The sequence below is a fragment of the Haemaphysalis longicornis genome, unplaced genomic scaffold, assembly GCF_048455015.1.
Source record: "Haemaphysalis longicornis isolate Haplotype H1 unplaced genomic scaffold, Haemaphysalis longicornis Haplotype H1 scaffold_3, whole genome shotgun sequence".
In the NCBI taxonomy this organism is placed as follows: domain Eukaryota; kingdom Metazoa; phylum Arthropoda; class Arachnida; order Ixodida; family Ixodidae; genus Haemaphysalis; species Haemaphysalis longicornis.
Window position 1 is genome coordinate 22,110,446 of NW_027526335.1, and position 24,994 is coordinate 22,135,439.

Below are 24,994 nucleotides of genomic sequence, written 5' to 3' on the forward strand. Positions count from 1 at the left end.
CCCTTGGGTTTGCCTTTCGCTGCGTTCATGTCAATGCGCTGACTCCTCCAGATGAGGCGTTTCCCGCTGCCTCACAGAGCGACTTGTTAGGATAGTTGGTTGGTGACAGTTGGGCTCAAAAGCAGTTAGCGCATAGGGCAGTGGACAAGGAAAGCTATGGACACGCACATATGTGGCTTACGTAATCAGAATATACCCGGAACCAGTTAAGGCTTCTGGTAAAAAAAGAACGCACACATTCAACATTTGTTCCGGTTCCCGAAAAAAAGGCAAATCTCCTCCTCTTCCAACAATTTCTATCTGGCTTGTGTTATGCAGAACTAAAAAATGAATTCGCCTATCGACATAAAAATAAATGGGGCATGGTTAACCATCGTGAGCTAAATGCGCGCCGACTCTGGTTTTAATTGCTTCAGCTCGTAAACGCATATTTCATGTGGTACCGTGCAGCAGTTATATTTAGACGGGTTCTAGCACTTAATGCGGTGATTTGAGTCCACTAGCTGTGAGCTCATCATTAATAATCCTTGAAAATGCAGCGCATACTCCTAGTGCATGCCTTGGAAGGGGCTCAATTTGTTGCATATATGTACTATCGTGATAAATTGAAATATGAACAACGGAGCGCGTGGCTTTCAGTACATGCTGCACATCCTGCAGTGCGAACAACTTACGAGAGTGTGTGCCGAAAGTTGATACTGAAACGCTGTCGTTCGGCGTGTGAGCGTTTTGGTTTGTCTTCCCACCGCGTCCAGCGCATGCTCACGTAAGCGTTATCTTTGTTGCTGCGATGAGTTAAAACGGCACACGCAGCTATGTCCTGTTATTTTTTATTTCGTGCTGACTGCCCAACGCACGATGGAAATACGATGGTGTTTCCATATAAAGGTTGGTCACGAACTCTTGTGACTTGTTCGCACTGCGCATGTGCGGCCCGTCACCAGGATGCGCAGCATGTACTGAAAGCCACGCGCTCCGTCGTTCGTATTTCAATTTATCACGATAGTACAAGAGGTATCGCATGGCATCGAAGCCCCTTTCTGAATGGCCGCGCCTGTACAACGACATTCACGGGCATGCGCAGACGCGGGACTGCTCGTACCGCCAGAGCGAGGACGAGGACGTGTCTCCTCTGGAACGGTTCCGCACTACGGACCTTGAGCAAGAGGACGTGAGTCTTTTTACTCCATAGTGCGTACACGTATGATAAGTTCGGCAGTCGTTTCACATAGTTACGTACAACTTAGGTCATGCTAGTACAGTACACCCCCGTTATAACGAAATTGCTTTATTCGAATTCCAGCTTTGCTCGAATTTTTCCATGGTCCGCACTGCAATGCATCGATATCATCACCGATTTTAAAGAAGTTCCGCTCATAACGAAGCCAGGATACTGTCACGACGACTTCGTTATTACCAGAGTTTTATTGTATTACACCGTGTTAGATCAAAGTATGAGAGCCCACGTCCCGAGCAAAGCGTTTCCTTGTTCGCGCTCAAATTATACACGAAGATAGCATCTTGTGGTCTATTTTCCTTAGACGCTACTTTCCTGTTTATGTAGAGTTTAAAGAAATACGACTTTCGCTTATCCGAAACGCGATATTTCGTTTCAAAATAGGTGCACGCCTGGTACTTCCGGTGTGATGCAAAACGTTATTTTTAACTTGTTGATACTCCGCGCCCCACAGAAAGTGACCAGAATTGAGCTAAGAGTACATTCTATAGTATACAGTAAAAAAAAAAAATAACGGGTCTCCGGAAGACTCTGCTGGGGATCGAACCCGGTGCGTTCGTTCCAAAACCTACGATTATTGAGCCAGAAGTTGCATACAAGAATAAAAGCAGTGTTCCAATTGAAGATGTAGGTGACGCTGGGTGCGTACGGGAAATGCCTGTCTTGTACCCACAAAGGAACGGAATCTCGAATCTGAAACGCCACCGTGGTAGCAGCAGTAGACAAAGATGAATATTTCCCGATCTGTGCACGTTGTTGGACTCTGCCCGGCGGGAAGGAAGGAAGGAATACGGTTTTTTTCGTCCACTGCGTGCGTGATTGCAACGTGCATATACATGCATAGTAATGCCTACAGTGAACGTATTCAACGGTAAAGAATGGCAACGATGTTCTAAATATGTAAAGCCCGCACGTTAAATTAAACTGGCGCGCAAGCTTCATGCAAGGGAGAAAAATTGTCTGAAAAAACTGTGGTTGATTCCTCTGCCATAGGAATCGGTAAAACACGAAAGTGAAATGTGCAGCTAAATCTGCAGCTGAGCATTATTTGCGGGTCGGCGGCTGTCTTGTGGGTGTGCTTAAGGAGCGACGTCCTGTTGGCCGGTCGCTTCGGCAAAGGTGTACTGGCGCCATTTCCATGACTGATATGACGTCAGTGTAATCTTGGTGTATCCCGGCATAAAACATTTTTGTGTTAAAATATAAAACCCGAAAACGAACAACCCTAAATATAACTGAAAAAGCGTGGTGCAAGAATGGTGCTAAATATAACGTACTGTTTGGTTCTAAAGGTTGCTTCCCCGCAAGAAGACCCTGTGTGCAGCAGTGCACCCTTTACAGACCGCTTGCTTCGTTGTACTGGCGTCACTTCCGTGACGGATATGACGTCAGCGAAATCTTCGTGTATCCGGGGGGAATAAAACACTTTTGTGTTAAAAACGAGAAAATAAGACAGGAAACACCGCCCTCTTGGTCCCGTGTAGCCGTTCATTTTCCGCTGAAGCTACCGCGGTTAGGGATCGTCTGCACGTTATCGAGTGCCGCTATGTTTGTCAAGATTCATCGGCAACGATGTGAGGTGCCGACGATTCTTCCAGGCTCGGCGAGCTCAGTAATGCGAAATGATTAAGCACTTTTTGGACAAATACCGATAGTTTCACTTGTGCGAATGCATTGTCACTTTAGTTTTTTTGTAATACTTTTATAATAAACCCGACGATAATTTGGAAAGAGAAACACGATGGAAACCCTGGGCTCATAAAAACCGAAAAATGTTAATGAAAAATGTTAAAAAACTAAAAAAAAACGAGGATGTCATTTTCGGATATCAAAATATGCGGTGAATTTAAAATAAAACTACAGAAACCGAAATTTCCAAACACGCGATGTGATTAGAATCAGCCACACCAATGCTGCTCGCCCTTCTTTTTTCTTTCCCCATCAGCATCCCGACAGGCACGCTGAGATGGTCATCCTGAAGCTGAGCCACACGATGGCATCACTCCGGAGTTTCTGCACGTTTATTGATACCACCCGAGGTTACTACAAAACGAAGGCACGTATACCGGAGTTTTGTGGTTCATCGATGAAAATGCTGCGTTACAAAAAGAAAAGTTCAAAGGCCCCTTCGTCTAACGGCAGAGATGGTTGAAACGCAAAACTTTCCTCCACCGTTAACCGAGTCGAATCAAAGTCCAAAACCTCAACGATAAAAGTCCGAACCGCCAACGATCAAAGTCCAAGCCTCAACGATCAAAGTCCAAACCGCCAGCGGTGAAAGTCCATGTTCAGACGACAACGAAAGAATTCCTCATGAGATCCGGCTATGATTCGACTCGGCTGGCGACGGAAGAAAGCTTCGCGTTTTAACCATCTTTGTCTTTAGACGAAGGGGCGTTTGAACTTATTTCTTGAGGCGCTTGATGGGCCTTTGTGGAAACCCATTGTGTTAGTTGGCTTTCCTGCAGTGCGTTTAGGGCGCAACGATGTGCATTTGGTCTTTGACTTTAGACTTTGAAGACATTGGCTTCCGACCAGAGAAAGCTTCGCGTTTCACCCATCGTTCACTTCGCTCGCGTTCATCATCATCATCGTCAGAGAAAGTTGGCTTTCCTGCAGTGCGTTCTGTAGTGGACGGTCACCATGAGTGAGGCAAAGATACCTTCGATTTAAAGCTAATACAATGCGTCAAATGTCCTCCAATATGAAAGTGTGGACAAAAGGCAAAGAGAAACGCGTCTGATTTGCAACACATCCAGTCAGAAGCGAAGTGCGGCATAGTTTCAATTTTCTATTCAGAGAAACAGCCCTGCTGTCAATTCATTTGTAGTTAAAACCAACAGTGGAGAAGTGCAAGGGGGAAGCAGTAACAAAGGGGGAGGCTTAACCCAGAGCTTTCATAGGGCAGGAAAGATGCTGTTTGATTAGTCATTTTCCGTTCAACCGCATTGGTCTGTCCGTATCTGTTATAACAATTGTCCGGTGGTAGGGCGTAAGTTGGGCTTTCAAGCCGAAGAGAATAGAAGAAGGGGGGGGGGGGGGGAGGATAGACGGAGAGGTGGGGAGGAACAGTGAGAGGCAGATGGTGGGTAAGGTGAGTCCAGTCCAACAAAAATCCACCGCACAACCGAAAAATGCTGATAGCGTCTTACTGGTAGTCATAGGAGATTGGCACTGGCTATTATTGCGGTAGAATAAAGGGTCATGTCACAAAAAGTGACCGGAGTCGTTCTGTGGACTCAAGAGGAAACGGGTTAATTTTCAAGCAGTGGAGGGGGAAGAGGAGCGCGATTTATGCAGAGGCGAGCGACTGGGTGCAGCGACAGCCAATCAGCCACCCGCGAAAGAGGTGCCGTCAAGCAGAAGGAATGCCGCCGCCTCTGTTGCCTCGGCTTCGTTGTCGGAGCTGAAGCCGACTCAGATTCACGTCACCCTAGAAACACTTCGGGCACATTTCGATGCCTCGGGTCTCCGCTTGCGGGCGCAGTGTGACGCGTCTGCAGCGCCGACTATAGGCGGCCAAAAACGATGAAAGGGGAACGATGGAGACGGAATGCGGATGCTGCTGTACGACAAAAAGCAGCGGCAGGCAGACAGTTCCGCCGCTAATTGTGAAAAGGTGACCACTGAGACGGAGGAGTTAACGTAACGTACGGTTAGCAGAGCGTAGCCGGCGTGCGAGAAGCTCCGAGTTGCGGGCTTCTGAAGCCGGAGCGCAGCGCGCGAGTCAGCTGGCGATCTCCAAAGCTTTACGAAGATGCACACGCGATGCTAACGCGTTCCAATAGATCCATCAGTGGACCTGAAGTTAATTTTTCCCGCGTATTTCTGTTTGCGAGAACAGACAAGTGAACATAAAAAGATTCACGAGGTGAATCGAGTTCCCGCTAGCACTAAGTATGCGTGCACCGAAGTCAGCCACACATTAAAGGGACCCCGAAAAGCTTTGTGAAGGTGGCAATCAAATGCATTCAGGTGGTAGAACACGTAACGGGGGATTTTTGAGCCAAGTGTGAGCCCCATACGTTGTACAGATAATTTGTAAACAATTTTTGAAGATCGCCTTTCTCAGCCGATGAGTGCGACGCTGCAGAGAGCCGACCGCGGGTGACGCAACGGCGACCGCGGGTGACGCAACGGCGATCGCTGCTGACGCAACGGCGAAGGCGCCCCCTGATTTGCCCAATCGCCGGCAAGGTCGGCCGCCGGCGGCGTCACTGCCATTGGCTTCCGGCTGCTCTTCCTCCTTCCTGCGCGATCCCGAAGCAAAGGCGGCAAAGGCGGGTCCACAGTGATTGACGCGAGCCTAGGCGCAGGAATGCTTTGAAGGAGGCAGAGAGGGAGGAGGAGTCGATCGGCAAGTGGGGAGAGGTGCATTTAATTGCTTCTGGCGCAGCTAATACTGAATGTAGATCAATAATTCCAACGGCATTGCATCGCTATATTGGTGCTACGTGACAATACAGGCCTTTTGTAACTTTTACAGAAGGCTTTTCTGGGTCCCTTTAAGCGCTACACGCCCGCTTGCAATTACGTAGCAGTTTCGCACCATGCTCCGGGAAACGGCTAGCGAGCTTGCATATCCACACGCGGCGGCACATCGTCGGCCCGCTCTTTCCGCCCTATACCGCTTCTGTACATGCCGCAATGCTGTATCGGTAACATATCACCGGCACTTCAAGGCTCGGCATTTCGGAAGTACTCCATTTCGACAAAAAGCGGGTATTTACCCCTCCCGTCCTTGAGGGTATTGAATACCATATATGGAAGACTTGTAAGGGGGCAACAAACTTGTGTTACGTAGTGAAGCCAATTGCGCTAATTCGTTTTCCGCTCATAAATGTTTACGTGTTTGACACAATGAATGCGGTGGCCCTCCAAGCTGCAAGGAAAATTTAACGGATTTCCCAGATGCGTGCGTTGCCGCGTGTTCACGTTATTTTCGCTCTTCAGTTACAGACCACCCATAGCCCTCACCAAATACGTACAGTGAACATACTTTCCAAGGAAAAGTTTGCCGTAATGCCATGACGTTTTTCGTCAGAATCAGTGTCAATTTGTGTAAAAAAAATGAGATGCTTAATTTACAGCTGGCTTTTTTATAAGCATTTTCAACTCTTTTTGCCTTTACCCCTCGCATATTTCAGGTCGACAACACCCTGCGGGAATTGCTGGACGCTGTGTTTCGAATACAAAACTCCCAAACGTAGTAAGTGCTCCTGCGCAACCTCCGCCATTCGCGAGCCTCCATCACAAGCAAAGACTATGTATATCACGAAGGTAGCCATTAATGCCGGATGGAATTGACAAAAGACTGTTATAAGTACATGTGGTTAAAATACGGCACTATCTTCTTTTTACGTACGCTAGCGAAAATGCCTCAAAGTTCACGTATCGACAACTTTTGTTCAAGTTAAGGCGGGATCGCTCTTGGCATATATAGGCAATCATTTTCAGTAAACTATTTTTATGCGTGCTTTCTTCGTCCTAGAAATGTCTGTAACGACTTTAATTGCATACATGGATCTGTTTTAAACATGTGCAATAAAAACTCAGCTTTTCCCCACGTCTTTCGGGTAATATGTCTTCGTAGAAATGATTACCGGTGTGAAGACTATGGAATTAGCTAGAAGTTTTCACGGCCACCATCAACCAACGTTGGGCAAAATGTCCGTTTTTGCTAAAACAGAGCGTTGGCACAGTGTTTCACAGTGCGCGAGCGCCATGGCCGTAAATGCTAATCTTGGCCTAAACTAAAGGTTACATTACGTACTGAACATGTGCTATGAAGTCACACATATATGTACCGACAGCGAACATTCAGAAAACTTCGTGATCCCCTCCAAAAACACTCCCCTATCTCTTTTCGAAGCTATGCCAGCCAATGAAGGAGAGCAGGCGTTACTCCGGCGTCTTTGCAGTTTGACTCGGACGGGAAGCTACGAGATCTGGCTTCGGTTCATCAAGCTGCAAGGCGAGTGTGCACGTGGTATTTAATAAAAAAACATGCGAAGCACTTTTGCGGCACTTTCCATATATTGAAACAGCATATTTGTTACCATGGGCATCGGAAAGCTATTCAGTCTAGTTTAAATGCGCGGTAACCTGGTGGGAAGCAGCAGTTTTTCAAGCGAAGGCCATATCTCGCAAAGTCATTCATCGCGTCGCAATGACCTTGAGCTTCCTGAGCGCAAGTGTGGCAGGTTTGACGATATCACACGTGATCCGCTGCGGGGAGACTTCAGAGCTGCGCTCGATCGCAGCCTCGCCGTTGCGGTACCACGTGACTAGGCGAATATTTAACGGTTGCTTCGCAGGCGCTTAGTCGCTCAGTTTCCCCCATGGATCGTGCACCAGCTGGGCCGTCAGCGCGTGCACTTCATCGCCAGTGACAAGCAGAATTCAATCAACCTGTAGCCTAATTTTCATTAAACACTGTGCGCATTGTCTTTGCAAAACCAAGCCAAACAGACCTTTCACGCGTAATAACTTGAGAGGCTTGCCAGTGTTACGCCTGACCCATTATTTTTTGCTTACTGCTCCCTCTCGCGAAATAAGCTAGTGAGACACTCCATATTCCCACCCGTTCACTACATGTCGTCGCTATAACGTATAGAGAGTTCACGAAGTGTCCCAAGCAACCAAGGGCGTCCTTGGGACATGCGAAATACAGCCCAACATCCACAGAAGTTTGGATGGCAACTTACGTCCATGTTTGAATGTACATTTTCGGACTTACAGTGGACATCCAAAAACGGATGTACAAGTCCGAATAGCATTCGCCTGTAGACGTACGGCTACTACGAAGCGTCAAATAATGGCTTAAATTGAATATAAAAGAAAAACAAAAAAGCTACTGTGCTTTCAATCAAAAAGATGTTGTACCACCCTGACTTGTATATTGCAAGTTTTATCTGCATATTTCTAAAATTAAGCCTAATTTTTTGCTTTTCTGAAGCACCTCACCAACTACAACGTTGATCTCTTTGAGGAAGAATAGATAAGAACTGGATTGGATTGGGAACAAGTGGGAGTGAGGGTTAATGCAAAATACCTCAGTAACCTCAGATTTGCTGATGACGTTGCCTTGCTAAGTACCTCGGTGGATGAATTGCAGAGCATGCTTACTGCACTGGACAAACAGAGTAGAACCGTGGGCCTGAAAAGTTATATGCAGAAAACTAAATCAATAACCTCGGGACAGCACAGCGGTTTGAGATAGGTGGCGGGGCAGTGGAAGCGGTAAGCCAATATATCTACTTAAGCCAAGTTGTGACCCCGGATCCCAACCATGAGGCAGAGATAATTAGAAGGATAACAATGGGGTGGAGTGCATTCGGCAGGCATTCTCAGATAATGAATGACAGCCTACCATTGTGCCTGAAGAAGAAAGTGTATGACAGCTGCATCTTACCCGTACTCACCTACAGGGCAGAAACTTGGAGGCTCACTAAGAGGGTTCAACTTAAATTGAGGACGACTTATCGAGCAATGGCACGAAAGATGATAGGTGTAACATTAAGGGACAAGACGAGAGCAGAGTGGGTCAGGGAACAAACGCGTGTTAAGGACATATTAGTAGAAATTAAGAAGAAGTAGACGTGGGCAGGGCATGTAATGCGAAGGCAAGATAACCGTTGGTCATTAAGGGTAACAGAGTGGATCCCTAGAGAAGGCAAACGTGGCAGGGGGCGGCAGAAAGTTAGACGGGCAGATGAGATCAAGACGTTTGCGGGGATAAATCGGTCGCAGTTAGCACAGTACCCGGATAATTGGAGTTTAATTGGAGAGGCCTTTGCCCTGCAGTGGGCATAGGTAGGCTGTTGATGATGATGTAAAAACTGAGAACTGCTAACGAAACAGGTGAAGCAAGTTCGGTGTACATGTATGTCTGTCTGCTCGGAGTAGTATTCGTTGTAGGAACATAAGCTTCTCGTTATGCGATTCTAGAAATTTTTACTGAACATCCAAAATGTACCCAATTTCGGACGTCCGATTGGACTCACGGAAGTGTTAAATTCGGGCGTCCCACGAACGTACAGTCGCGCTCACTATGACCTACACCGCTCATTAGTATTCAGACGATTATATCGACAAAACAATGACTATGGGCATATACGTTAGGATAAGGCTTGATTCATTAGGACGTTGTTCTCCTAATGCGCACTTGGTCTTTAACCCCGGGTGCCAGACAAAGGTCACATAAAGCTGTGAATACTAATGAGCGGTGTAGGTCATAGTGAGCGCGACTGTACATGGTACGTCCATCGGCCCTGGAACGGACGTCTTACGGATGTCCGCTAGAGTCGCAATGGACGTGCGGTGGACTTTGGAACATCTTGATGGTAGCGCATTTACACACCGACACTAAGAAGAGAGACGACAAACCACAGCGCTGGTTCCAAAGATGTTCCAAATCCAACACCAACTAGCCCCGTTATCACTTCATCTACAGTACGGTGGACGGCCGACGGACGTCCGGTGGTTGCTTAGGTAGATTCTTAGCAGAGCTGAAGTTGAGTGTAGGAAGCGTTTGAGGTTACCAATTGCGGATACTGTCATGGGTGCGCCAAGCACGCGCTCACACAGCCATGCATGGCAGTAACAAATGCGCCTTCCATGTTTACTTCTTATTTTTATTTGTTTCTTTTTCACTGTCAGCCACGGAAGTAGAACAACACACAGAGAAAACGTGAACATTGAGCAATTTAAATCCTGCGTAGATGAGAGACACAGATATATAGTTGAGACATTAACCTAAAATCCGCTCCGTATGTTTATCAATTTTGGCTTATAGTCGTTCGTTTTTATGTAACGATACAACGCCCTGCCAACACCATCGCAAAATGGGCGAAGAGATAGAGACAAACAGCGCTAAGGTGAAATCGCTGAGTTCCGGGTGCAGCTAGCGAGTGTCAGTCAGACGTCTAGCTGTTTGCTTGATAACCATGTGGCGCATTCAAATACAGTAGGTTTTCTTAAGTTGTACTTTGTTACGACAAATTTTTTGTTAAGATGAACAACAATGTCGCTTTCTTGTGACATGCACAATGAAAAGCGTCCACTTAAGTTGAAATTTTGACAATGCGAACAAATTTCCGCGGTCCTGTCGAGTTCCTCTTAACACAAGTTTATTACAATAATGATATTATTGGGGATTATCTCTGAGGTATTTTTATTGCTCGCTTAGTGCATTATTAATCTCAATTGTTTTAGGTGAGCCGAGCGAGCGCCTTACGTTGCGAATCGAATGTTTCTGAATATTTCAGTTGGAAACCATCGCTTCCGCTTCCTTTTCTGTGCTTTCACCTTCCTGAGCGCTGGGGCTAAAAACAATGGCGGGCGTGCGCTTTGAGCGTAGTCTGATCCTTCCGCCCTCTGCGTCTTTTTTTCAGATTCCAGCAATTCGGGCCAATGGAAACTCTGAAATCGCTTCCTTATACTAAACGCCGGCGAAAGTCTGGTCACCCTCCAAAGGATCCAGCGGCTGGCTCTTGCTCGATTTGTTCCCTTGGTTTCATCTGTATAGTGTGTCTTGCCATCTATTTATAAATGCAAATTCTTCGTTTCCGCAAACTACAAAAACAAAAAGACTTGTTTTTAATGGCAATTTTCACTGTCACGGACAGTATATTTTAGCGCGAATAGGGCTTTGGCTATTTATTATGGAAAATTACGATGCTAATTATACCGCGTCTATTACTAATATAATGCACTTGCGTCATGACAGCGCTGAAGTAACCCACCTGAAATATAACTTTTTGTTGTATCTACTGTTTCGTTTTCACAATTGGTTCTGTTCTGACGTCACTAATAAAACGCCTCGGCCTATAGCATGGACCGGCGTCAATCATTTTTTTTCTGACGCTTTTTTTGAAGCCGATGCATATGTTCGAAGACGTGCAAAAGATGGCTGGTCCATGAAGTGACCGAATAGGCGAACATTGAAAAAAAAACGTTGACTAAACCAACATTGCGTGCTCGTCCCCTACGTTTCTTACGCCCTTCTGACCCGTAAAATGCATCTACATCCGCCTAATAAATAGCATTGTGTCAGGATACTTCGCCATGCCATCTCTCAGCCCAATTTACGTCGCTTGTAATTTGCAGGTGCCGCACATGCCCATGTGGCCTGATCAGTGGGTGAGTTGGTGAACGCTGATTGTACGCGTATCCATGGTCACGACAATGAACGCCTTATTACTGTCGTTAATTATTACGTCGGCAAGGCAAAAGTGATCGAAAAAAATCAAAGCCCCTTTCTTAAGAGAAAGAAATTTCTCCTATGCAACCTGAGTGAAAGTCAAAGTCTAAAATCCAAACTGCTTCGACCCTGTCGGAAAGGGCAACGGGAGAGACGTCGGCTTCATAACGCGAGGGACCCAAGTTCGATTTCGACCACGGTAGGCATTTTTTTCTTTTTGATGAAACATATTATCATGTGCCCTTCCATCGTGCAAAGTTGGCTTTCCCGCAGTGCGTTTTCGCGTACGGTCGCCATCAGTGAGGCAAAGAAATCTTTGCTTGTATTGTATTTCCGTGCTCATTTGTAATGTGCTCCTTTTACACCATCGCTGTGCACTAGAGCGCTGCACGGACCCGGGCTGACCCAAAAGCCCGGGCCCGAAGCGGTTTATAGGCGGGCCCGGGCTTAATGCTGCGGGCCGTGCTCGAGCTTGAATTCATGGGCCTGGCTGCTAATATTTCCGACGTGAAGTGTAGAAAACAGCATTGAAAGCGATGTTACGAGTTTATTTCCACGCGCCCTTTGTTGTTAGTTTTATCAGAGTCCCTCAATGCTTTTTAAAGAGGCCATGAAGACAAAATGCAAGTTTGGTTCATTCGAAAGATTGCCTCATTAGAATCATGCTGACACCACTTTTAACGCAAACTTCGCTCGAATAGGCTATACAATTAGGAAAAAAAGGGAATGGTCATGCGGCCCCCTAGCTCATTTTCCGCAACAGAACCTATGATGGCATACCAGCCAGCTCTGCGATTGGCGGAGGCCGGCAAAATCCAACGCTAATTAGGCAGAGCTCATTAGCTTGCCGAACGAGCTGCTCGCACTTAAATTTAGGGCACATTCTTTTTATATCAGTAAGCATGGTGGGACAAACACTGGAAGTTATGAAAGCACACGTAAACATAGAAGTACCGATGCGTAGTGCTGTTGGTACTGCGCGCACTATGCTTGATTTAGATGCACAGCACTGTGGGGCTTCGGGTTGTCTTAGACGACACTGGCCGACTGACGCAAGGGACGGTGTCTGACGTGACGATATTTGTCGAGTGACTGAGCCCCATGTTTCACGAAATGATTATTTTCTCCGTGAACAAAACAAGCCAGGTTTAAATACGGTCACAAACAAACAAAGCAGAGAACTGCTTACCGTGGTGTGGTGGCGCCATCTAGGTTGACTAACAGTGAGCAAGTCTCTGCACCTCACCAAGTTCAGCTGAAAGATCTGTTCTTATGAGGTCATTGCAAACGTCGTTCAAACACACGTTTTGGTGCGAGAATCAAAATTTTAGCTTAAATTGGTTAATTTCGCAGTGAAGAAAGCATCGCTTGCTTCCGGACAAGCGCTGGGGGCACTATAGAACACGAAATCTTTCGAATAAAACAAACTTGTGGTATTTTGTCTTCATGGCCCCTTTAAGCATTGAAGGACTCTGGTAAAATGCATTATGTGCAAAAAACGTTTTGCTAGGTGTGATAGTCACTGTGCTGTAATTTTAATGGTACTTCATGTACTGCATCAACATTTTATGTTTTGGGGTATAACATACCAAATATACCATTACAAGGAATGCAGTAGCGGGGCAGGGATTATTTCGGACAACCTCGAACTCCGAACCTATATCTATGTACTATCGTGATAAATTGACGCCCTTTGGTAACTTATTCTTACTGCGCAGGCGCAGCATCTCGCTTAGGATGTGGATCATATGACTACTAGAAACCATGCGCGCCATTGTTCGTATTTTAAGTCACAATGGTACAGGTGTGCTTTGCATATCGTACCCATCGAAATGTGGCCGCCGCGACCGGGAATCGAAGTCGCGTGCTAGGGGAACAGAACCGATGAGCAACCACTGCTAGTAAAACATTTCAACGCCCGTACGTGGTTGTGGATTGAAACGCGGCATCGAAAATTTCAGCATACCAACTTGTGGCCGAAACAACCACGTGACGTTGCCAAGAATCTGGTCATCAAAGGTGATGGCGTTTCTGGAGTTAAAATAAAAGCTATTATTACGTCGATGTGACGTGATCTGAAGACGGTGGAATCTATGTCCTGCTGTACAGACTAGTGGCTCCGTCTGATTACCTGCTACGAAGACAACCAAATATAAATTTCCTTCAGCGTCTAAGCCCGAGCCTGGTCGCGCACACGCGGGACCTCCTTAGGATTAAAAAACTCCCACCTCCCCTCGCGGGAACCCCTGTGTAGATGCGACGCATAGGCGGAGCGGCGAGGGGGCCGCGTTTTACAGCGCGCATAACGTTGAGGGGACTGCGTAAGCCGGTCCCAGTCGATGACGACGTTGGCGTACTTGTAAAGCGGCGTGGACTCTAGGTGTTTGAGCCAAGCGTGGATGTTGCTTCGCCGGAGAACGGCACACCGGTTATATGCGCAGCGCGCCCGAAGGAGAGGAAACCGCGGAAGAGAGAGTACTGCACATGCGCCGGCCCCAGCGCGTCTGCCGCGGCTATGACGCAACGCAATCCAACACTATCCACATTAATCCAATCCAATCCAAATACAATCCAAGCCAATCCAATCCAATCCAATCCAATGCCCCTCGCGATAGAGTGTTCCCTATCGGAGAGGAGAGGGGGCGAGCGGCGGAGAGCGCAGCGGGCGCGGCGAGGAGAATGGGGGAGGAATGGACAACGCCGCCGACGACGACGACAACGCCGGAGGGACAAGGCCAGTGAATCAGATGCTCTGCATCTAAAATAAATTACCGGGCCGGGGCCGGGCTTGGGCTTGAGAAGACGGGGCCGGGCCCGGGACAGGATCACTTATGAACGCCCAGGCCCGGCCGGGCCCGGGATAGGTGTTACGGGCCCGGGTCGGGCTGTGTAAAGCGAGTTCGGGCCCGGGCCCGGCCCCATAAAATCAGGCCCTTGCACTGCTCTACCCTGCACTTAGAGGCGTGAAAACGGCTGTGCACCCTATAGCTGTTCCCACCTCATCAGTAGAAGCTGATGAAGCAGAAGCGGAGAATTAGGTAGCTGCTGTCACGAATCAGCGACGCACCCCATTTGCAAGTGCTCGCGTTCGCGCTCAACCGTTGCAAGCGGCGCAGCCGATAAAAGCGATGATGATGATGATGACTAGAAGCCCTCCCTTTGTATCAGGACGTCGCTTGTTACCATTGATTGATTGTAGGGTTTAACGCGCCGACGCAACGCAGGCGATGAGGCGCGCCGTAGTGGAGGGCTCCGGATTAATTTTGACCACCTGGGGATCTTTAACGTGCGCCGAAATCTCGTACACACGGGCGTTTTTGCTTTTCGCCTCCATCAGAAAAGAGGCCGCCGCGGCCGGGAATCGAACCCGCGACCGTCGCTTGTTACCAACCGACTTGCCTAACTTAATGGATTAGCCCCTTCCCCCCTGTTTTAAACTCCCATTGCTTCCCCCCGTTCCTGCCCTTGCACACCTGTTTACCCCCCCCCCCCCCCCACACACACACACACACTTATGATAAATTCTAATTCCGTATATTACTCTTCCTACGTCCCACTCTCTTCCCTACTTTTCTTCACCATCACTCCAGCCACCTCTTCGTCACCTCTACGGCCATGAAGTTGAGGCTCCCCCTCACACCAAATCCCAAAGCCAACGTCAACGTCGTTTCCCCATCGTGCCGCCGCGGTCGCATCTAGTATGCTTTACGGTCTCCCGATCCCTGCCGCAGCATACACAAGGTTCGTCCTGTTGCCTGTAGTTTGCCGTATATTCCCGTGCTCAGACACCCCGCCCGTGCTTCAAAAAGCAATGCACTGCCTCGCGTGTTGCCATAGAAACTTCCTTCCTGATTTCTAGTTTTTTTTTTTTTTTGCGAGAGTTTGCCTTACGGCATAACAGTTATATATACAACATTACATTTGTGTCACGCAGAAACGTAAGCAGAGACCGGTACTGAGGGCCTTAGATCCACCGCTGTAGATCAGGGGGTCTCCCAGGATGGAGCCCTGTGCCTCGCAGATGTTGCAGGCGAGAGGTTTGCAGGGCAGGGCAGGTCCATAGAAGGTGGCTCGTGTCGGCTTCGGACGCAGGGACCGCACAAAAGGGACAGGTGTCCGTTTACTCTGTTCTATAGGTGGTATTTGTTGAAAAGTTTAGCTGTCAATTTCTTCGCTTGGCAACAGTGGAAATGGACATGGCTTGGCTTGGGCCTCTGTGCCCGCACGCCGAAGAAAAAAAGCACCGGGGTTCGTCTTGCTCCGTTTCAACCCGATTCTCAACGGTGGTGTCAACATATATGTTATTAATCGCACTCACATTGGACTCGAGGCATTACTTTGCGTTAGTTGAGGTAGAGTTTGTTAACGTGCAACACAGTCATGTGCTTACACGGCCGCTGGATGAAAGGCGCCATCCCGCGGAGCCCGACGTTACGAGTGATGGCGCACTCACAAGGCTGCCTGCTTGCGCGCCTCGCCAAGGGTTTTTTTCCTGCATTCTCTGTGCCCAATTCGTTGTCTCTGCTGCTTTTGCCTGCTTTTTAACTGTTGTGTATACCCCACCTTCCCCTACCGAATTTCCGTACCGCTTGGTCAGCTGTCTGGTCCTTGTGTCTCCACCGCGTGTCCATGCTCCTCATATACAGGTACAGTGGAACCCCGATAATACGATTTTCAAGGGAGCGCGAGAAAGCGTCGTGTGACCGGGGTGTCGTGCGACCGGGGTGGGGGTAAATGCCGGCCTAGTAGACGGTCTCACGCGACAGGTGGGCTAGGAACTTATTTAAACTACTATAGTCCGTGCTGACGACGATGCCCCGGGCCTTGGCGGCGACGCCCGGAACCGGGGCGGAGACTGGCGACGGCCTTGCCTCGCTGTGGCACGTAGACCGGACGTCTTACATGGGTTCTCACTGTGCCGTGCCCCGTTCGATCCGCCTTGTCTCCTGGCTTGGTCTCGCTCGCTCTCTGCTCGTGCTGTTGATGTTGTTGTTGTTGTTGTGCCTTTAGGGATGGCACATACCCAATCAGGGGATCGGCCAATCAACAGAGGATGGTTAAAATGAATGGAATTCTTATCTAATCACGAGACGCTTACGAAAGATAATTTAGACCAGTTGGAAAAAGTTCTGAGAAAGAAAAAAAATCCTGAAAAATCAAAGCGAGGGTGACCAATCGCGATCATAAAGAGAATCGTTTTGAATTTTCAATGTAGCGCAGGAGGGCAGAGCATACATCCCGGCGGCAGAACCCCGTTTCGGATGCCCCGAACGATAGTAAAGCCGGCACTGTTAGGGATATCCCCAAACTGCAAAGCGGCGCCTTCAGGGACTGACGTCTAAGTCGGGAAAAACGACGGCATGTCAAAAGGTAGTGTTCGACAGACTCGTCTTCGTTGCGATAGCTGCACAGAGCTGTTGGCGCCAGACGAGACCTGTGCAAATACCTGTTTAACTAGGGTACTCGAAAACGTAAGGCCGTAATAACCACCTCTAAGTTGCTTGAAGGGCACCATTCAGGTTTCCATGAGAATTTAAGATGATTAAAATTTCTTAATGATAATAAAATCGATTCTTGTTGTACTTGGAGTTTCAGCATCCTAGCTGCTGTTATTAAAGGTGTCGGCTCTACGACGTCTACTACAGGCCCAGAAAGTGCTATCCTTGCTTGAGAGTTGGCAGTCTCGTTGAATGTGATCCCTGCATGACCAGGAACCCAAAGAAGGTTAAAGGGACACTGAAGTGATATGTAAACATTGCGGGATTACTAGCGCAAATTGTAGTCCCGAGTCCCCAGGCCATGTTTCGACCACTCTGGGCGCGTTTACGCGATTTTATTTAGTAGAAAAAGTAATTCGAAAATGCTGTCCTCCTCTCTTTACGCTCGCCCATTTTCTGTGGCGTTTTCGTGTGACGTCGGGAGGAGCCGAGCTCGCAATTGGCAGCGCTACTGCACGGCTCCCCGGCCTTCAGACAGAGTCGGCTCAGCGTTTCGTCCGCCGGCCGCCGACGGGTCGTCGCAATTCGTTCGCTCAGTTAAAACGAAGCCAGGACACGTTTGTGAATCGAAGAATGTGCCTTTCTTTACTTGGTTAGTTTGTACACTGTATCTAGCTCTAAGTCATGGTCGCTTCACACAAGCGCTGCACAAGCGCACATGCGACGCTTCGCTGACTGGTACGCCAGACTGGTACGCCAGTAGGCCTCTTGAAGGCGGGAGAAGAGTCAGCGAAGTCCATATAGGTACAAAGGAAATAAAATCAACTGATATTTTTACCGTACAGCGTAAGACTCTAATGCGGGAAGCACTTTTTTGCGCTGGGCGAACGAGCACAGCGGCCAGCAGCACGACTACGCATCTGCGAACGCTTTTCCGTCTAAGAAATGCAATTGCTAGACGTGAGATATTGTGGAAACTTGGGGGATGCTTACTGCACGAGCGCAAAACAACAAAATAGTCACCTAAGCTGCTTGGAATGCGAAAGGTTAATAAAAGTGTAAACTAGTTATACATTATATACCTTATATTTCCAAGGTACACTCTTAATCTGGATCCACATAAGATCCACTTAGTAACTGGAACTTTTTTGCAAAAAAGTTCCACTTATATATTTGGAACCGTGTTCTACATATCCTGAAAATGTAAGTGGAACAGTGCACCACATATTTTTGCAGCTATATTATCTGGATCGGCGTTCCAAATAAAAATATACGGATCACTGTTCCAAATAAACTGGTAGTGTAAGTTACTGGAACACTGATCCACGTAAAATGATTATGGATTTATCCGGTGCGCCGTTCCAGGTACCTTCAGACCAGCTGTTTATATAAAACGGTGTTCCGATAGACGTTGAGAAGCTGTCTATGGGACTCCACTTTTCCAACATGTCTGCTTTCCTGTTGGTATAAACTGAGGTCATTTGCCAGGCTGGCGGATGCATTGGTATCAGAAGGAAACCGCAAGCACCATTCTAACGCAGCCTTGACATATGGCCCACAGTGATACCAACAATTGGAAAACAGAAACCGCCGCAGCAGTGTGGTCCCTGACAGTTCCCAACAGTTGCCTATCGGAGCACAGTTCTATATAAAAGTTGGTCTGAGATACCTGGAGCGGCACACAGAGACTTTGGCTTCATCCGCCGAATCCTGTTCTGGGTTTTGGCTTCATGTAAAAGAAACAAGACTCGCATTAAAATACACACCAAACCAACATTAGCACTGATACAATGCTTTTAAAAACACTAAGGGAATTTTATTCGCTCGTAGTATTGCGTACATTTGAGATATGGAGACATATCTGTTTCCACTTGGGCAGAAAATGACCAGCGTACAGGATCAAATACCAAAACGATATCAAGTGGCCAAAACGATCTAAGTGGCATTTTCCTATTTTTGCTAATATTTACCATTCTTTTTTTGCTAAAAACACGTGGGTAATAAAGATGGCTTTAAGCGCAACCGCGTCACAAACAGACTTGTACATCTACCCTCGCACTAACTCAAAAAGCATTACACAACAGTGAGCATAAAATATGCTGTTTTATGACATGAAATCAGGTACCGCAAATGCGGAAGTACCCACAGCGCTTGCCATACCATGTTTACGCATCCCGGTTCCAAAAAATGCAGTTTGCTATTAAATTGTAGGGAAAAGCCAAAAATACAAGCCATACACGGTTGGATTATCACAAGACCTGCAAGAATGTAGGAAAAGAACACCGGAGCCAATACTAACAATTTAACATTTGCACAGAAAAAATTACCGGAAGCATGTGGCACTATTGCACAACTAAAACATACACCATATATCAATATCAAGCTAACTGTAATATCAAGCTAACTGTAGCCAAAACCGACTATATACGCGCCCTGAAAAAGCCTTTCACTGAAGCCGCGTTCTTTCCCCGACAATTTGTAGCTATTTAAAATAACTTATCCAAAAAAAAAAAAGCTCATAGCACCCAGTGTGAATCTTACAAAATTTTACAAACCAGATAGCTCGGAGCATGTTACGCATTTTAAAATTTATCAAGCAGCCTAACTCTAAAGACGTTATTAGTTCCCTCAAGAACAATTCAGACATCCCAAATAACCAAGCCAGGTAGCGTTGAAACATACAGGTGACCAATTTTACCAAGCGAACTTGGAAGCATTTTTCCAGCCGAAACATTTATCTGAGGTAAAATTCAGTTGCGTGCTATACAAACCCTACTATCATGACGACAGTATGCTTGTGACCAAAGCACTGCCTCTAACAAGCGAGAAATGCAACTTTGTCCAAAGTAAACAACTTTTTCAAGCCAAATATGTATATTTCGCATTCTTCTAGGGCTTAGGTGTGAGCTAAGATACAGTACAAAAATTGATTAATAAAACCCCAAACCGTCTGTGTAAATAATTACTCTCACGTTTGCATCCATCAACAGCAGCACTGCCATGGAAAAAATTTCGAGCTGCACTTGAATAATAAAAACGTTACAGTGCAGTGCCATTAGCTACATTAACAGAGTAACAGAGCAGCGGCAAAGGCAGCCTGCGCTTTGTGCCAATAATGAAAAATTGCAAAGGAAAGCACGACTTCACTTTTGCAGTTGACATGCCGCTTGCATCTACCAATCATTTGAACCACGACATATCTTTCTGAATAGGCTTAAACGTCTAACAATAATTCAAAACCCCAAGTAGAGTGACCACATTAAAGGGGCACTGACACAAAAATTTAGCATCTTGTTTTTTTCGTTGCGATAAGTAGCTAGTGACCTACTTATAACCTGTAGAAACCTCATTTGCTTCAGCGTGCGACGGTTGTTTAATTAGAGGCATTTTAAATGTGGCCAGTCGCAGTTTCGGTTTCAGCGAGTGCCGCGAAACGATTGATTTTGTGGATTTTGTGTGAACAAAGCTGACCACGTGACCGTCGGAGGGATATCACAGAGCAGAGCCGCCGTAGCACTGTCGAATCCGCATCGACGGCAGTTTCTGCGAATGCCCCCACGTACTGATCTCGTGAGGCGCTTAATTAAAGAGCGACCGTGGATGTGACGCAGGCGCTGCGAGTGCAAATGCTACCGCGGCTAAAGAACGACGCGCGACGCTCGAGGCGGTGAGTGGCAAGACGCGCGCTGGGAGCAGCCGGCCGGTCTGCCTACAGGTCCGCCTACAGATGTGTTCGGCTCAGCACTGCGGCGGATATTCGAGTGCGGCTCTCGTAATCGGTGCAGATGACAATTTTTAATGCAACCCGCCATCGCATCATTAACTCCTTTCTCATTTAAGCCACTATGGTCGGGACTTGGGGACAATTTCGTGCAGCGGTAACAAGCTATCACTCGAGCTACCTGCGCCGGCCTGGGCCACTTCGCGGCCGTGGCCGCCGCCTGCACAGCGACCGTGCGGCTAGCTCAGTGGGCTTTTCGTGCCTCCGGCGCGTTTTCGCATCCAATGGTAATAAACAGTAATAGAAACAGAGTGCCTGGAATCGCTGTAGAACTTTGGTCGCGGCCAGCTGCCCGATTAGCTGACGAAATCACGGCGCCTCCGCCGCCAACGATCCGGTCGTTCGTTCTCGAGAGCAGAAGCTCCGCCCTCCGGCCCTCCGATTGGAGCGGCGAGCCCGCGTAAAACGCCGGTAGTGCGGAAGCGGCAAACACAAACTCGTGACGTGTTTGGATGTTGTTTATTTACAATTGCGCTTGGTCCTCTGCCGGCTGCTCGGTTGCGTTTCGCACACTTCAAAATTGATTTTAAATATGTTCTAGGCTGTATTCGCCGCTGATATTTTGCAGATGATGTATATGTGTTCCCACCAATCTATCTCCGACGTTATCTCGCCTTCAAAATTTTGTGTCAGTGCCCCTTTAAGTCTTTCAACAGAGCTTTAAACTTAAATGACACCAGGCCACTGTTAAATGGCCAAGAACTCTCTGCAAAAGTCCCAAGAACTCTCCAAAGTCGCATAAGTTTCAGGAGATTAAGATGAAATATACGGCGAGGAGGATGACCACATCTTGATGCGACAATGCAGGCGGAAAATCCATGACGTGTTCTTCTCTCAAAATAACTGGACGTCGAGAATAACTGGACCACGTCATGTACCTTTAAGAAAGGAACAAGAAAATTTTGTTAGACGATGGCTTTAAATGAGTGAGTTGCTTAGGATACCCCTTTTATAGCACAGTAATTGATTGAAATATCAGCGATTTCTTGGTTTCTTTTCTGGGAATGCTGCTAACAATGTACAAAAAATATTAGCACAGACTGTCAATGGCAGTTCTCTAATTTTGGAAAGCAACCGCATTGGGCGTGGCCGTGGCGCCGTATTATCACAGCAGCAACTCTCAATGTGAAAGCAAAATGTTTGCAAAACTTGAATGCAAAATAATAGTCTTTTTGTCCACATGTTGCAGCATCCGAAACAGGCTGAATGTGAAGGTATTTCCCAATTTGGAGTTCACGATTTATTCTCAACAGTAAGATTTTGCTACAAAGAAAACTACCACAAATTCAGTCCCGCAAAAATAAAATGCCAGCTTCAATAAACACTACCATAAATTGAGTCCCACAAAAATAAAATGCCAACTTACCCAACTAAAATTAAGATGCAGGCGTTCCTGGCAGGGCCTCTTCGGAGTGATTTTCCAAGAAAGTTTCGCCAACGTGTTCCCAAAAGCTCTTACTGTTGTTTTCACCTACAGGTCAAGTTGTCACTGAAATGGTGTTCCGAAGCCATTACGTATAATGCAACTACCTAAAAAGGGACCATCAAAGTTCCAGAACTGGGAGTGCGTACTTACTTGTAGAATGCAATGATTTCATCCCGTACAACGGCTTTCACGTGTTTCCTTTTTGTGAACACACGACTTCAAGAACGGTGAACACACGCCTTCAAGAACCAGGAAAATGGCAGTATGCATTCCTTGTTCCATTGTTTTAAGTCCCGGTCCGCCCTATTTCCTAGAAATAAAAACAGTATAAAAATATCGAAGCATAAATTTACGCTTCCCTCTAAGAAGGGAGTACTACAAGATCTCGTACAAGGCCTGATTAGTTGTGCTAAAATTTATTTTGCATCACGAGCCCTGGTAACGTTTTCAGGCGAAACAATTTTAAATATAAAAATATTTGAACATTTTTAGGCTCACCTGTCATTGCTCCATGCGGAGTGGTGAACGTCTGTATAATACGCAACAGTCAAGAGGCACTCTTTCGTGGCTTTATGACTTCCACAATGCATTCACAATCTGCACACTTGTCACGACGACGCCTCGGCGTGCCGAAGATGTCTTCAGCCACAGTGAATGCCACAGCCATGATTTCACAGGTATATGTAAGGAATGGAAATAATTCGTTTTAATTTCTGTTCTTCAGACAAAGGAAAACAATTGTCGCAAACTACCAGTGTAGAGACAAATTTCTCCACAGTCAGCCATAGTCTGCATCTGGACAGGTTACACAGATCGAATACAGAATGTAGCAATCTGCTTTCGCAGTATATTTTCTAATTTCAAGGAAGCACAGAAATGGGTTAATGTTGGGTGCACATAGTGATGCAAGAACTTATCACCGGAGCGTTGTCGGAAATTATTTCGACTCTCGGGTTGCCACCGACATTGACGGCATAAAAATGCAAGAGTGGCTTATTTCTAACGCGGTTCCTGAAGTAGCAACCACTAATTATGGATATTGGATAATTATCCTGAAGTCTCAAGTTACCACTGACATTAACAGCATAGAAACGGCAGCACACTTTCTATATACCCGCTGCGTGTTTCCACATATTTCTTCCCATATCTACAAAAGAAACGTTTGTTACTGCGGTACTGCTAAGACAACCACTGTCCCTTCCATTTCTCTACACTTCAGGCAATGTAAAATAGATCATCTCAATTGGTCAAAGGAATTGGAAGAAACATGGAACTGCATAACACACTGCACAGATAAACGTAAGCTGACGCCTTGAAAGCACATCAACACAACTCGAAATAGCGTCTACCTTGCGCGCAACGGGCAAGGTCGAAGACTCCCGGTCTGGTAAGCACAGTAAATGGCATTCTACTCATCAGACTAACACAACGCCGCAATTACCACGCAAGTTTTAAAAATACCAATAAATCTAAGGACGGACGCTCCAACAAACTTGCTTGGAAGTTGTACACGTGTGCACGCGCGATTATCGCGAGCGACTAACCCGAGAAGATTCGCTACCGCAGACATACACAGCTACCGTCAATATACAACTAAGCAAAGCCACACAGTACGGGAACATCCACTCATGAAACGCGCAAACCAGGAACTTCTGACGTACGCAGTCAGAAATTTCCAGCCGACTCTGACCCACGAACACGGGAGTTTTGGTAAATTACGGCTGCAAACGTTTCTCCAACACAAAATGTTACACGCCGCGACCACAAGCATGAACGACACACGAACAACGGGCATAGACGCGGTATGTTTATCGGACGCAGTTAACAAGGATGTCACTGAACAACAACCGTTACCAGCACATAAATAAGCAGCACTGACCTTTTTTGCGCCTCCTGGCAAAACTCCACATCGTCGAGCAGGAAATACAGCCCAGGGATATGAAAAAATTCGCAGTTGCACGCCGCAATCAACCCAATTTAAACTGCTAACGGCGCTAACGGTTCTCGCCAGCGTGACCGAGAATTTCTTTAGTAAATATCAGGCGCATCGCGCGAGCAATTGAGAAACCCGCTTGGGAGTGCCACTGGTGGCGCTGCATGCGGAAGACCGTAAAATTAGCGGAGGGAATCCTGGAAGATGGAAGCGCTGCTGTCGTTTAAAGTGTTGACGCAGTCCCGATTTTCATCCGTCGTCATCGTACCCGTTGCAGCCCCACTGTACCGTGAATCAACGCAAAAACAGCTCTGCCGTGCTGCTGCTGACGCATGCGCATTGAATGCGCTACTGGAGTGGCGGTCTTTTCCTCATGGCTTCGGCGTACTTTCGTTCTCGCGGAGGCTTTGGCGATGCGCCCGCATAAGAACTCATACAAACTCGGCACACGTGATGGCTTTTATTGGATTCGGAAAACGGGCGTATGCGTCTAAGCGGACGTTTACGCCCGCTGAGGCCGAAACAAAGCTCAGATAATAGCCGCGTTAGCGCGTTAGTACTGGCTAAAGTTGTTTCTCGCGGAGGGTCGTAAGTGCGTGCGATATCCGAGCTTAACTTTGGATGACAATTTCTCCCTTACTGCTTACAATGAATGCAAAAGGGCGTGGCTTCATTTACTGCTTTTCTTGACAACAAGCCTTTCCGTAGTCAATAAAATATACTGCGACGCTCTTAGATACCCACGTTATATAAAGCTACTTACAGCTAATTAGTAAGTAATAATACATCGGCCCGTTTCCCAGCCCTTTTCCCTCCTGAACACCAATACTACAGGAAAACAGCAACTGGGGAAGCAGCTGGAGAAGGCGGGTCATTCAATGAACTTCAATTACTATGACAAGACACAACAACAGCAAGTTAACTCTGCGTATTTTTGCCGTTACTGCACAGCATAATTAGGAATTACAATGTCAT

At 47.0% G+C, this 24,994-nt stretch overlaps 1 protein-coding gene and 1 long non-coding RNA gene across 7 annotated transcripts in view; one reads left to right on the forward strand and one right to left on the reverse strand.

Annotated features, from left to right (window-relative positions):
• Positions 1 to 11,073, forward strand: part of LOC144173191 (uncharacterized) — a 29,420-nt gene extending 18,347 nt beyond the window's left edge. For 2 of the 5 annotated variants that reach the window (XM_077701701.1, XM_077701700.1), the window contains exons 6-10: positions 1,085 to 1,171; positions 3,183 to 3,293; positions 6,385 to 6,446; positions 7,110 to 7,211; positions 10,633 to 11,073. In XM_077701701.1, coding sequence (XP_077557827.1) covers positions 1,085 to 1,171; positions 3,183 to 3,293; positions 6,385 to 6,446; positions 7,110 to 7,125 — 276 coding nt within the window. In that variant the 3' untranslated portion in view covers positions 7,126 to 7,211; positions 10,633 to 11,073. The remainder of the gene's footprint in view (positions 1 to 1,084; positions 1,172 to 3,182; positions 3,294 to 6,384; positions 6,447 to 7,109; positions 7,212 to 10,632) is intronic. The other 3 variants (XM_077701703.1, XM_077701704.1, XM_077701702.1) reach the window with 2 other exon arrangements.
• Positions 11,074 to 18,694: 7,621 nt separating this feature from the next.
• Positions 18,695 to 24,614, reverse strand: LOC144174119 (uncharacterized). Of its 2 annotated transcripts, XR_013323430.1 has the most exons (5): positions 23,966 to 24,614; positions 22,585 to 22,725; positions 22,237 to 22,396; positions 22,027 to 22,149; positions 18,695 to 21,538 (listed from the first exon to the last, which is right to left on the reverse strand). It is a non-coding gene; the product is annotated as an uncharacterized LOC144174119 (long non-coding RNA). The 2 variants fall into 2 exon arrangements; XR_013323429.1 differs by having other exon boundaries at positions 22,585 to 24,612.
• Positions 24,615 to 24,994: the final 380 nt, after the last annotated feature.